At 41.6% G+C, this 14,656-nt stretch overlaps 1 protein-coding gene across 6 annotated transcripts in view; it reads left to right on the forward strand.

Annotated features, from left to right (window-relative positions):
• The window catches only part of CEP128 (centrosomal protein 128), a 199,907-nt gene extending 187,666 nt beyond the window's left edge, over nucleotides 1–12,241 (forward strand). For 4 of the 6 annotated variants that reach the window (XM_079988652.1, XM_079988647.1, XM_079988649.1 and 1 more), the window contains 2 exons: nucleotides 280–382; nucleotides 11,033–12,241. In XM_079988652.1, the coding sequence (XP_079844778.1) occupies nucleotides 280–382; nucleotides 11,033–11,139 (210 nt within the window). In that variant the 3' untranslated portion in view covers nucleotides 11,140–12,241. Of the gene's footprint in view, nucleotides 1–279; nucleotides 383–3,414; nucleotides 4,265–11,032 lie in introns of those variants that run through there. The other 2 variants (XM_079988650.1, XM_079988651.1) reach the window with 2 other exon arrangements.
• The last annotated feature ends 2,415 nt before the right edge of the window (nucleotides 12,242–14,656 follow it).

Consider the following 14,656-nt stretch of genomic DNA (forward strand, 5'->3'; position numbering starts at 1 on the left):
CAGTTGCAGCAAGAATGTGCAGAACTCACAGTCGCACGTACAGAGGGTGACCTCTCCCAGAATTCTAAGTGTTGACAGTGACGCAGAATCTGGGAGGAAATCAGATTTAATGCTAACTACTAGATTTACATTCTGAACAGTGAAACCAGATTTTATCAGTTTAAAAGAATTCTGCCACATTATATAACCCTGGCTCTAGGCTGCTTTTAATCTTAAAGATAAAAAGGAAATACATCAAAATCAGCTCTTTCATAGCAGGAATTTCATCCCCTTTCGCAGGATAAGAAAACAGTTGCTGACATTTCTGCTATACAGAGTACGTCTTCCAACTGGCGGACTAACACCAGCTTTATGTCCAGCTCCATGCTTTCCAATTCAGGATGTAAGTATTGATCACCCATAAGGAATCTTCATAAGACTGTTCAGGTGACCTCTTTTAGTAGATTGGCAGATATCTTGCCCCACCCCCACCCCATTTTTATTATTGGGACAATGGAGCATTCTTTTTTCATGCACTGAATTTCTTTGTTTAGTTGGTCAGTATTTGGCTAATTAAAGGTCTTGCATAGCTACGATTTATTCTTGGTTAGTAATAGTATTGAACACAACAATCTTGTTTTTATGTGGTCTACAAATAGCATAGATGTCATTGCCTTCTCAGCTGCTGCATCTGCAAGGATTCAAGAGGGAGTCAGTGTAGCAACCTTTACATGTAATTGCACCTCTAGTCTTTCCCCGGTTCCCCAGAATGCCATGCAGTGAGGCAAAACCATCATTTTTTTTGGTAAATGTCTTTTTATTAAGCAGAAATATAGATTCTGTTCACGAGTGCCTGTCGCAATGCCTTTCCCCATATACAAACACACGAAACCTTTACACAACCATAAGTACAGCCTCTCTTTTCAGAGGTAGCAAACCTGACTAGTGGATACAGAGGATGGAAATACAACATTTGAATGCTGAGCCAGGTGGACCTTTGGTTTGATCCAGCATGGCATTGCTATTACTTTTTATTCCTGAATGGGAAAGAAAGCTAATTGCTAAACAAAGTTCAAAGTCCTGGACAACAGTATGTGAGAGAGTAAGTGGTACATGAGCCTGACATTCCTCCAGCCTTTCTCCTGTAGTGCCAAACCATGGTTCAGTATTGCATGTGAACACAGCCTGTAATTTCTGACTGTTTTATGCTCAAATGTATTCAAAGTTGGAAATTCTCAGCTGGACTTGGATCATCTTTACCCCTGCATGCATATTGTGTTATGATTGTTCATAAAAACTTAAGGGTTAAGAATTAACCTTTCTAAAATTGCAATACAGTGGTACCTTGGTTCTCAAACTTAATCCGTTCCAGAAGTCTGTTCCAAAACCAATGCGTTCCAAAACCAAGGCGTGCCTTCCCATAGAAAGTAATGCAAAATGGATTAATCCGTTCCAGGCTTTTAAAAACAACCCCTAAAACAGCAATTTAACATGAATTTTACTATCTAACATGACCATTGATCCATAAAATTAAAGCAATAATCAATGTACTGTACTATAAAATAAATAAAATAGTATTGTAGATGATTAAAAATTAAAAAAAAAATCTTACCTGCACTGATGATAGTCATTGTTTGGATGGGGGGCTTTTATCCATTTTCGTAGTCACACAATCAATCAATCAATCAATCAATCAATCAGTAGCTAAACTGGGATCCACACAGTCACAAAAACAAATTAACTGAAAAACCCTCAAAACAAAAACCGCAAAATAAATAGCGAAAACAAAAGCACCAAATATAAGCTCCAAATATCACCTCAGAACACTGCAGTCGGAAACGGGGGGCTTGAATTACAATGGGGGGACGCAAATTAGCAGTGCAACAGGAAACACAGGGGGACTCAAAACAGAGCACGTTCAGCTTCCGAAAAAAAGTTTGGAAACCAGAACACCTACCTCCGGTTTTGTAGCATTTGGGTTCCAAGTTGTTAGTAATTAAGCTTTTCGAAAGAAAGAAGGGGACATGTTTAATCTGGAGAATCTTTGCTAAAATTCATTGTTCCGTTTTAAATTAAGTTTCTATTGGCAGTGAAATGAAAACCAATTAAATTTCCCTGGTTTTTGTATTTACTTCTCGCCTATCATTGTATGCCAGTTTTTAATCTCTATAGTTACTTGTAGTATACTTTTTTATTTTCATAACCATCTATTTAAAACGTTATTGTGGGAGCTAGTCTGACTAAACTGTTTTGTAGAAAGGAAGAGGTTTATTTGACAGCGTAATTTGGGCAAGAAGGTGCTCATTAGAGACATACTTCATAAAGCCAGCTGTATTATCAGCTGCCACTCAACTAAGTCTTTTTTTAATAAAAAAAACCTAATCAGCCACTGGCTGTTATCTCACCATTAATCCCAAGAAACTATTTTTTATGACCACCATACTTTTCTCCAGTTTTAGATTACAAAATGATTAGCAACTGCAGATGCTTTGCATTAGTGCTGTAAATGTATCCTTTTCCTGTTTGCACAGTTTTTATCCTTTCTGTGTATTGACAAATCTTTTCCCAGAAGCCATTTTATTTCTAAAGCTTGTTGAGCCGGGACCTTCAAAATCTGCAGCCTTTTTAAAGAAAGACAAGGGCAGCAAGGCTTTCTAGTCTCCTGTTACTGATCACAGTCCTCAGTTAACCTTGGCTTTGCTGATGCACAACACATTTTGTTAGTAGTTCAAAGTACTCTCCATGCATTGGCCATGTTTGGACGTAATGCTAAGCCAGAAATGTGGATTGTTAAGCCATACTGTGCATGATCTGTATACTGGTACCCAACACATTGGTGAGCCAGAAGACAGTCCACAGAGTGGCTGGCTTAGCGTTACGTCCAAACCAAGGATCCTAAACATGACTTCCATTTGGTTAGCAATCATGGTTTGTGTAGGCAAAACAGCCCAGTGTTCAGACACAAGTGCTAAGCCAGCCACACTTGCGAAAAGGAGGGGGGCAGAACTGACATTGAAATAAGCCTTTGTTAAACCACCTTTCCCCATGTAAACTTACCTGGACTCTGCAATCATCATCTGAGGCCCTTCTTCTGGTGCCTATTCAAGACGTTCGCAGGGTGGCAACAGAAGAACCGGCCTTTTCTGCAATGGCTTTCCACTTGTGGGAATGCTCTCCCCAGGCACTAGGCAGAAATGTTCTTCAACCAGGCCTTTGGCTGATTAATATTCTACAGCCTTTTAAGTGTGTTTGGGTGTTGGTGGTATTGTTTAGTTTTTGTTTTAGCTATCTATTTTGTGCTTTTATCCTGTATTTTTACCTTGTGAACCGCCCTGAGATCTTCAGATGAAGCGTGGTATATTATTATTAATATTATTACTACTACTACTACTACTACTAACACCAGGAAAGCTTCTTTCTTCTTTCTTTTCAAAGGTTGTGAAAACACCTACAGAAAACTATTTGTTTGAAAAACTGAGCCAGGATAAAAACTTTGAGTGAAATTCAGTATTGCTCTCTTCTGTTCATTCTGTCTGGTGCAACCATTGTAGCATGACAGATGGGACAATCCTCCATCTCTTTACCTCCTCATCCTGTTCTGGGGGTTCTTCAGAGCCCACTCCCCAGCCAATTTGAGGTGGCGTATGGGAGAGGAGAAGATGGAAAGCCTGTTGGCTCAAGTGCAATTTCTTGTGCAGGGCTTCTACTGACAGGGCTTGTTAGGTGACTCCTGCCATTAGGCTATATCTGACCATGGAACAGGAAACCTGTGACTCTCCAGATGTTGTAGCACTATAACTCCCATCCTCCCCGACCACTGACCCTGTTGGTTGAGAGTGATGGGAGTTGGAGCCCCAGAACATCTGGAGAACCACAGGTTTCAAACCCCTGGACTAAGTCATACTCAAGAGTAGACTCAGTGAAATCAGTTGACTTAAGTTATGTCCATTGATTTTATTTGATCTACTCTGAGTATGACTTAGTGGGATACAACCCTTAAAGTCCATAATTTTGCATTGCGAACTGAAGCATTGTTTGTTACTACAGCAAACAAAGTTCGAAATGTAACATCAAAAAAAAAAATTTTAGTCCCCAATTATTTCCTTAAACTCTTTTGTTTTTTTACCGCACCACCTACAGGCCAAGGTAACAGATTCCGTAGGTTAATACTGCACCGCATTAAAAGGATTTCCTTTTAATATGCTTTAAGTATATTGCTTTTTGATTTTTATCATGTACCTTCTGGCTCGTGTATTACCAGAAAGGTAAACAGGATTTGCTATTCCATCTGGCCTCTTTACTATTCATAATTCTACTTGCTATCTGCTGGTAATGAAAGCAGTGCTTCATATTAGCAGCTTTTGCTCCCAATCCTTTTGAACTACAACTTTCCACTTTGATAACAGGTAGCTCTAAAATTATTTTCTTTGGAAGAATAAAGAAATACAAGAAAGAGAGAAGAGGAAGGGAGGGAAACCAACAGCGCATAAGATTCTGAAGGCAGGGGGAATGTCTCCAGCCTATCTGCTAGTTTATAAGGTCACTCATAGGGTAGAGAGAGCAGGCCCTCTCCACGCACAAACTACTTCCTAGTTCTTTTCCTGTGAGCCTATCTTGAGGTTGTGCTATGTACCTGAATGCCACTGGATGTGGGCAGAACCAGTCACATAGACCCTCCTTTCCAATAGAAGTCATATATTTATTTTAATGTAGAAAACCCAGAGTCGCCATCTACTTATGGATAGCAGTCAATGGATTGCCTGACAAGACAGAAGTACTGTTTCTGAGGGGACGGGGTGGACAGGTATGGGGAACTCCCTGGTCCTGAATGGAGTAACTGTGCCCCTGAAGGACCAGGTATGCAGCCTGGGAGCCATTTTGGACTCACAGACGTCCATGGAGGTGCAGGTTAATTCTGTGTCCAGGGTGACTGTCTACTAGCTCCATCTGGTGCGCAGGCTGAAACCTTACCTGCCCTCATGCTGTCTAGGCAGAGTGGCACATGCCTTGGTTATCTCCCGCTTGGACTACTGCAATGCACTCTGTGTGGGACTACTGGCCTTCTGGCAGTTCCCTCACCGCTTGGTAGTGGCGCCCGCCCTGTGGAACACCCTCCCATCAGATGTCAAGGAGATAAGTAACTATACAACCTTTAGAAGACTTCTGAAGGCAGCTCTGTACAGGGAAGTTTTTTTAATGTTTGAGTTTTTTTGATGGAAGCTGCCCAGAGTGGCTGGGGCAACCAAGTCAGATAGGCAGCATATAAATGATAGAATTATTGTTCATTATCATTATCACCATCATCACCATCATCAAACAATACATTGTTTATTTCTGCATTTCATTTATGAATCACTTCCCATGAGGAATCCTCAAGGTTTTTGCAATGTAATAAAAACTTACACAAATACAGTTTAAAACAACTAAATATGTAGGGATAGTTTAAACTAACAAAATCAAATGCATAAAATAAAATAAATTCAAATCCAATACAGATAACAAAAGATCTCCATTTAGAAGCCTTGTTGAAAGAGGGATGTCTTTAGCAGGCCTGAAAAAGACACCTATTGAATATATAATAGGAGGGGGTTCAAAGCGATAGATGCCACAACACTAAAGGCCTGATTCCAGCCTTGGCAGAATGGAGCTCCTGATAAGATGGTACATCAGGATGCGCTCTCCTGCAGAATGCAGAGATCTTTTGGGTGTGTAGGGGTAGAGGCAAGCTATGAGGATGAGAGTGAAATGTAGGGGGTGATTCTATAAAATCTCCATATGCAAACCCACAAACAGCTTCGCAGTAAGAAAAACACATTATGGGAAGGGACCAATATAAAAATATCAATTCAATTAATTGATAATTCATTTCCAGGTGTTAGATGGAACAGAGTGATACGTCCCAAGTGGCCACTGGCAGAGCTTTCTCTTCTGGCGGTGGAGAACTGTCCTTGCTTGCAGATCGCCTTCTAATCTAGAACAATTTACCTACCAGCTCCAATAGAGTGTAGGATGGTTCAGGCATTCAGTAACACTGAACTATGGTTTGGCACTATGAGTTTGAGTCATTTTGGAGCTGTTGTCTCTTCCCCTCAGGTGTGTTGATACCCTTCTTCCCATCCTGCTTTAAGGTAAACTGCCATTTTACGAAAGCTGGGAACTGTGGTTTGTGCTTGCCTGGCTAAGCAAAGTTGCAACCCAGGATGAAACTAGTTAATGCTTTCTAATTCTGATCAAGCGGGCCCTTTTTTGCTGCAATAAATCTGTTAATTTTTAAAGTGCCGCAAGGAATTTGTTTTGCATACATCACCTTTAAAACAAGCAAAAGGAAGTGCTTCACATAGTTCAGAATTAACCTGTGGAATTCATTAACATAAAGGGTTCAGAAAGAATTAGATAAATAAAGTAGGTGTAATGAATGAAGAATCCATGCTGACAGCCATAAGTACAGTCTCCCTTTTCAGAGGTAGTAAATCTGACTGTTGCTCTTACTTTTTATTATGCAGTGGGGGGGGGGGGACGACTTTTTTCCCATCTGCAAAGTGAGCTTTCCCAAATCTCTGGATCTTGCATGTGCCCAGATCAATTATACCAGTTCTGCATTCTTCCTTTTGATTTTACCACAGTCCCATCACCTCTGTCATTATTTCCAATAAGACAAGTTTGTGCACTAGCACCTCAGTTGTCGAACCTATTCCATTCCGGAAGACCGTTCAACTTCTGAAACGTTTGAAAACGAGACACAATGGGCGGTCTGCAAAGTCAATGGAGAAAATTGAAAAAAACTCAGCGGAAGCCATTCGACTTCCGAGGCACATTCGAAAACAGAAGCATTTATTTCTGGGTTTTGAGCATTTGAAAACTGAGAAGCTCGACAACCAAGGTACCACTGTACTCGAAGTAGTATTGAACAGTCTCTTTAGTTGACACCCTTTTCAATGTTATTTTTCTTACCTGGCTGCTAAGACTTCACAGATTGTCAAGGCAACAGCCATAAAAATCCATGGCTCATCCACATATACAATTTAAGCAGAGATACAGCTGACTGGTTCATTACATATGTGGGAGATAAGCTTTCAGTATTTTACAGATCAGTCTAAACAATAAAAGCAAGATGAGAGAAACATCCCTATGCAGTGTATTTTATAGGATATAGTTTATATCTGTAAAAGGCCCACCCACCCCCTCCCTGGGTTTCTTCTTCCAGACCTTGGCCCAGGGCTCAGACATCTTAACTAGCTTCTCATTTGATTTAAAAAAAAAAAGGTGGCTGCAAGGTCACCTTGGCTTTTGCATTCTTCATTGCTGCTTGACAAAATGATAGCATCATATAAGTTCATGACCGTGCCTCCGAGCTCTGGCAATCAGTATGACATTGCTCTTGTTTTTATTACATTGTTTATCTACATGTTACTCTGAGACAGCCAACACCATTGCAGTAGGTCCTATTTAATTGGATAATAAGGATTCCAAAATACAGTTTAACATCTCTCTCATAGTGACAGCAAATGAAAATTTGAAAATTGGTGGAAGTTTTACCAGTGTCTCTGAATTAGCATTTCTTTCTACTTTCATCAACCTGAGTTTTGAATGGGAAAGAAGGATCCTAGGAAATCCATTGTGACTATGTTTAGCAACATTTCGTAGAATCACAGAATTGTAGAGTTGAAGAGTCCCTGAGGATCATCTAGTCCAACCGACTGCAATGCAGGAATGGGCAGCTGTTCCATATGGGGATCAGTCTTTTGCAACCTTGGCATTATCAGCACCATGCTCTAGCCCAGAGCTTTCCAAACTTTTCATGTTGGTGACATACTTTTTTAGACATGCATCATTTCGTGACACAGTAATGTCACGTTTTAGTAGCAAACTGGAGGTTAAAATAACCCCTTTCCAGCCCCAGGAGGAGAGTGGGGAGCATTCGCATGACACACCTGCACACTGCAGTCGACATACTAATATGTTGCAACACACAGTTTGAAAAGCTCTGCTCTAGCCAGTTGAGCTATCCAGGCAAAACTTTCTTTCCTATTCAGTCAGAACACAACAGTGCTTTTTGCAACTCTTGACAGATCCAAGCCCATTTGGTCTTCAAGAATTAGTTCTTTCATACCTTACATAGCATTATGTGTGGCTTGTCCACTGTGTGTTTTCCCAGTTAACGTGATAAGAAATGAACAGGAAATACATGTCTGTGAACGTGTGAAGAAGAAGAAGAAGAAGAGTTTGGATTTGATATCCCGCCTTTCACTCCCTTTAAGGAGTCTCAAAGCGGCTAACATTCCCTTTTCCCTTCCTCCCCCACAACAAACACTCTGTGAGGTGAGTGGGGCTGAGAGACTTCAGAGAAGTGTGACTGGCCCAAGGTCACCCAGCAGTTGCATGTGGAGGAGCGGAGACTCGAACCCGGTTCCCCAGATTACGAGACTACTGCTCTTAACCACTACACCACACTGGCAGATTAGCACCAAAAAGCAGCTTGCTTATGAAGAAAAAAGCCAAGTAAATGGGTGTCTATATAAGGATAGATGAGTATAAAATTATGCTTAGTGTGGAGAAGGTAAATAGGCAGAAGAGATTTCCCCCTCTCACGTGTAATACTGGGTCCATCCAGTGAAAGTGAATGGGAAGAGATTCCAGATAGATGAAAGAAAAGTACTTCTTCCCACAGTTCATAGTTAGTCTGTCGAATTCTACAAGACGTAGTGATGCCCGCCCAGCTGGGCAGCTTTAAAAGAAGATAAGGCACACTCATCAGTGGCTACATTCTGCTTCCACTGTCAGAGATATGATGCTTCTCAATACCAGCCGCTGGGAATCACAAGTGAGGAGAATGCTATTGTACTCAGGCCCTCCTTCCAGGCTTCTGGTTGGCCATTGTGAGAATAGGATGCTGGTTGAGATGGGCCTTTGGTCTGATCCAGCAGGGCTCTTAAGTCAGGATTAGCTCCTTGGGTCCTATCTGCCACATGCTGAAGCGACTTACCTGAAATGCATTGCATGAATTTTCCAGGAGACACATGGTTGACAAGTAGCAAACTTGTTTGGCCCATAGAGGGTGAATTGGATCTTATTCTCCCTTTCTGCAATAGATCAAATTGCATTTATATAGCTGGTCTCCCTCCCCACACCTTGGCACTGAGCAGTTGATTTCCAATACCCAATCACAGCTGAAGTGGGATTCCAGCTCCTCAGGAGCAATTATCCGTCAATCTGTAGCACTTTACGCCTCATTAGGAAAGCCCAAATTAAGCCTTCTTACACACTGGCCTACCTGTATCCCATAGGAATATGAAGACCCATACCCTATAGCTGTTCTCACTTGAGGAGAGGGAGCGGGGAGCTAGAATCACTTGGAGAGAAAAAATCAGTGAATCTGTGTGAGCTAGGTGAAAACCTTCAGGGGGCTGGGCTATAGGCAGCAATGTAGTGAAGGTCGATAGCTGGGAACTGTGAGCCAGGACTGGAAGAGGAATCAGTCTCAGAGGGCAAGCCAAGAGTCAGAACCAAAGAACAAGACCAGAAATGCAAGTCATACTAGCTCTGGTAGATGTTGCTCAAGCAAGTCTCGGCCACAGAGATAAGTACTTTCCATACCTTTCCGACTAGGAAGAGCTAGCTTGGATGTGGGGAGCCAGGCCAGATTTGGAAGGTTCTTCCTTCGGAGGCTAGAGTTATGGGGCTCGCCACATGGGACAGCAGTCAGCAGTTACTGACAACCAATACTCTTCAGTACTACCTTACATGTGGCTGGGCTTGCACAGCTGCAGCCAAGACAATGGGATTCCTGGTAGGACATTTTGCAGAATGTTTCCTATGCCAGTGACCCTTTGAAGCAGCCAAGCTGGTCCAAGCCTGAAGCACTCACGTTTTCCACAGACGCAGCAACACGAGTCCCCGGAAAGCTTGATGTTATAGTTAAAACTAGTGAATGTCACCACAGTTAGGGACTCTTCTTAGCTTCTCCTTGTATCAGGCTCAGGCAACACCCAAGGGTAAATCATTTTGTGAGAACTGTAACCTGGCTCACTGACTCTTAACATTTCAGGAGCTTCTCTGAACCACTCCTTTCCTGCGACAAGCCTTGTTCTCCAGAGCAGGAAGCAATGGCAGTAAGATGTCATTTCTTTGAGGTGCTGGTGGTAGCAGTGCTTTCATTTCCATGTCCTTTCATCTCCCCACCCCTATTCCCACCCCGGGCCACAGTCTAAAGGGCACAGAGCAGTCTAAGCAGTCACTCAGCAGCACAGCCAGTTCTCCACCCATACAGTGACCACACTCCTCTGCCTTGCTTCTGCTAGGAGCAATCTAGATGCCTCTCAAACATTCTTGCTGAACCTGATGACACAAGCAGGCTCACATAGATACAGAAATCTGCTTAAGAGGTCTACATTTAATCCTTCAACTAAGCCAGGCCTGTACTGCTGTCTCCTTAAAAATCAAATTTAAAATTTGAGTTTTGCCATTAATTCTGTGGGGATTAGATTGCATTCCAAATTGCAGTATCAGTTGCCTTGTCTCCAAAGTTCTCACATGCAGAAGTCTGCTCACAGGATGATAGTAGTAGAATGTGTGGAGGTGATCCCTTATTTTCACTGCAGCCCCCATGCAGAAATCTGCTCTGAAAGGTTGGGGAATCCTCCAGAACAGCATGGGAAGTGATGATGGATGTCAGCAAAAGTGGAAGCCTTGACAGGATTGGAGTGCCTTCCTTGTGTGGAAGGAGCCCTTCCGTTTGTGGAAGAGCAACTATCTAGAAGAGAGACAAACCATTATCTCTTAGAGAAAAAGTATTAAATCACCTGTTTTCCATCTTCGGTTCACCTGATGCCAGTAAATCTAACCACTGTATTTTGCACCAACCAAAGCTTTCAAACAGTTTTCAGAGACAATCCCACCTACTTTGCATTGAATCATTCTAAATGGAGTCTCACCACTCTATGGGTATCTGGACAGGCCCTCTCTGTTTAGAACAGGCTGTTTTTTCCTAGATCCTCCCTTCCCCATGTTGAGTCTTTCAGCGAATAGGTGATTGTTCCCCCCCTTTCTTCCGCAGCACTTACCAAAAGTACATTTCCTTCAGATTCAAATGCAACTAAAAAAGGTGCTATCAGCATGACGGTCAATGGAACAAAACTGCGAACACAAGAAGAGAGGTACTAAAGCAACTTCGGAATGTGCAGATACACTGTTGGAAACTCAGCTCTGCGGCACTTTTTTTCCAGTTCTGACTGCAGCTGTATTTACCAAAGCAGTGCAGATTCCTTGGTCCAACAGATGCCAAATAGTGACTGAGAACAACGTCTCGATTGTGGGTCTAAAACGAAGCAAGTGAAACCTGAATGTAAAATGCCAAAGAATCTTGTGGTTTGAAGTGCTGTCGCCATTGCTTTGTTTCAGTCCATCCCAAACCAGCCACCTTTGCCTTTTGTGAGTTTTGTTACATACCTTAATATGTTTTAAGTTCAAAGATGCAATGGATTTTTGGTTGAACAATATATAGATAAAACATAAACACAATCAGGTAATGGTTAATAGAAATTGCTTGGTGTGTAAATAAGATGTTTTATAACATAATTTAGAGCTGTACTGGCATAATAGCATTTTACAACAAAGGTGCCTCAATTGATGCATTATGCAATGATTACATTATTGTGCTTAATAATAGAAATCATTTATATCTGAAACAATGACCTGAATTTCCTCCACTTTGAGGAGAATTAAGATTACATGCTGCATTTCATTCTGTTTGGGACTACTATGTTTGTTGATCCAAGCTCAAGGGAGAGCGTAGCCTAACCTAAATTTCCCCAGAACTGGAGGAAATTCAGTTAACCACTTGTTATGAACCACTTCTGTAATTAAGCATAATAATAATTTTGTTTCCTAAACCTAAAATCTCCAATAATGTAATGAAATATTTTATATCCGACATGGCAGAAGAGAACCAGAGTCACAATATCTAATTTTGTGCTGCAAATGTACAATGTCTTCCTGGAATTGAATAAACAGGTTGAGAACGAACCTTTGTCAGAGGAGGTTGGTTTATATGAGTACCCAACCTTCTTTTTTTTCTTCTTTTAATAAAAAGCAATTTCTAATAGTCACATCCTTCCCAATACCTCTTTATTAAGTTTTTTTGAAATGTCACCTTAACTCTGAAAATTACAGTGTACAATAATTTAGCCATATATTGTGGTCTCTATTGATGAAATCAGATATTCCCTTTCTTGATGTTTCTAATAAAACTTCCCCTTCCCCTTTACCTGCCTCTGTGATTCTTGGTTTATTGCCCATATCTTGGTTCTGATCTGTGAAATGCACTTGGTTTTAATGTTCAAGTCTGAGTCCTTGTAAAAGTGCCTTGAGAGCCAGCACAGTAGCCTAGCGAGAGATTGTTCTAAAGATATGGACTGTATTACAGTTGTCTCACTAATGCCAGTGTTTTCTTTAGATAAGCAGCCCACTGTTCAAGGACTTGGTTACATTACTAGCAATGATGCCAGCTTTCATTAGTGGCAATTATTGGGTTGTTGTGTGTCAAACCAGGAGTATTCCTTTTAAACTTCGCTGTATGTGGATGGTTATAATGCATGGATGTATACCTGCTGTCATGGAAAGAGGCTCTTGTAATGACCTATATCTCTAGGTCATAGAATTGTAGAACTCAAAGGGACCACAAATATCATCTAGTCCAAACCCCTGCAATGCAAGAATCTTACCCAATGTGTGTTGCGGGGGTGGGTGAGGGGTGGCTGTAGCTCAGTAGGGCTTTGCATTTAGAAGGTCTCAGGTTCAGTCCCTTGCATCTCCAGGTGGGGCTGGGAATATCACCTGAAACTCTGGAGAGTTGCTGCCTGTCAGTGTAGACCATACAGAGCTAGATTGACCAGTGGTAGAACACAGCTTCCTATGTTCCCTACATTTGCTTGTAGAATAAGATTCCCATTCATCAAGCTGAGGATTAACAAACTGGGCTTTTAAGTTTTATCTGCTAAATGCCTCTTCCTTCATTTTGAAACAGGGGTTACAAAAAGGGATCGGCTGATAAATCTAAACATCTCTTCTCCCCCCCCCCCTCTCAACACACACACACAGAGAGAGAGAGAGTTTTATTCATGCACCCGTGCATGGGGATGTGTCAGTCTCCCAAGCCTTTATGTGAACAGTGTGACTGTCTGTACTGACAGAGCCTTTGTGTGCGCAGCTGTGTGTGCAAAGGCTACAGGGCAGGCTACTTTATGCACCCCTGCTCCCATGTTCAGTAAGACAGGAACATGAACACCTGAAGAAGCCCATTGTCCATAGGTGCTGATTCCTAGGGGCTGAGTTATTTTTCTTGTCCTGGAACCACTGGGCATCCTGCTCTGCTCACACACAGTAGGGAGTGTTTACTGTATTACAGCAGCTGCAAAGCTACCCAGGACATTTCAAGATGGATTCATTCTTTATCTGCCAAACCCTGGTCTCAGAAGCCTCCTGAAATTTGGATACCAATTTCAGCTTCTGTCAAGAAGGCTGATGAATGGAGCGCATGTAGGTAAAAGTTTACCTTCAATCACATGCAAGCCAAGAGGAATACCTCAGAGATGAGCTTTGGAGAAAGACACACACACACCAAGCCTATCACATCAGCCATAAGGAGAACACAGCTACAAGCACTGCATATTAATGCTCTCACAAGTTCTCTTTCAGCGGTACTTCATGGGTAACTTTTCCACAACCCAGCAAAAGACTCCAAATATTCTCCAACCAAGTAATATGTACAAAAATGCATATACTAGGAAAGACTTACATAACATCAGGAGATTCACCTATCCTTTGTTAAAACACATTACTTAGTATTACATGAGACTTAAGAACCCGCAGAATCATAGAATTGTAGCTGGAAGGGACCACGAGGGTCATCTAGTCCAACCCCCTGCAATGTTGGAATCTTTTGCTCAAAAGTGAGCTGAGAATGTCCCCAACCATATAACGGAAGCAACAAGAGTGAGGAGAAAAGTAGATACATATCTTACTAAAACAAGGAGAAAAATACAAAGTTTGAGAAACATAATATGTAAACAGAACAATCACAACAAAGTGCAGTTCTGATGGAATAAAATTCTTGTCACTTATTCAAAGATGTGGAGATGGACAGTTTTTAAATAGTAAAAACGGCCATATTTTAATTTGCATAGATTTCAACACATTGGGGTTATGGGTTTGTTTTGTTTTTATGATGTATTTTGTGTTCTTATTTTATGTTTTTATGTTGTAAACTGCCCAGAGATCTTCGAATGAAGGGTGCTATACAAATTAAATACATACATACATACCGTATTTTCCCGTCTATAAGATGCCCCCATGTATAAGACGCCCCCTATTTTTGCGACAACAACCAATCGCAAGTCCACCCTTGGCACTATCCGTGTATAAGACGCCCCCCTAATTTTTGACATTACAGTGGTACCTCGGGTTAAGTACTTAATTCGTTCCGGAGGTCCGTTCTTAACCTGAAACTGTTCTTAACCTGAAGCACCACTTTAGCTAATGGGGCCTCCTGCTGCCGCTGCGCCGCCGGAGCACGATTTCTGTTCTCATCCTGAAGCAAAGTTCTTAACCCGAGGTACTATTTCTGGGTTAGCAGAGTCTGTAACCTGAAGCGTATTTAACCCGAGGTACCACTGTATTAGCA

This window comes from Podarcis cretensis (genome assembly GCF_951804945.1).
Source record: "Podarcis cretensis genome assembly, chromosome: 1".
Lineage (NCBI taxonomy): Eukaryota > Metazoa > Chordata > Lepidosauria > Squamata > Lacertidae > Podarcis > Podarcis cretensis.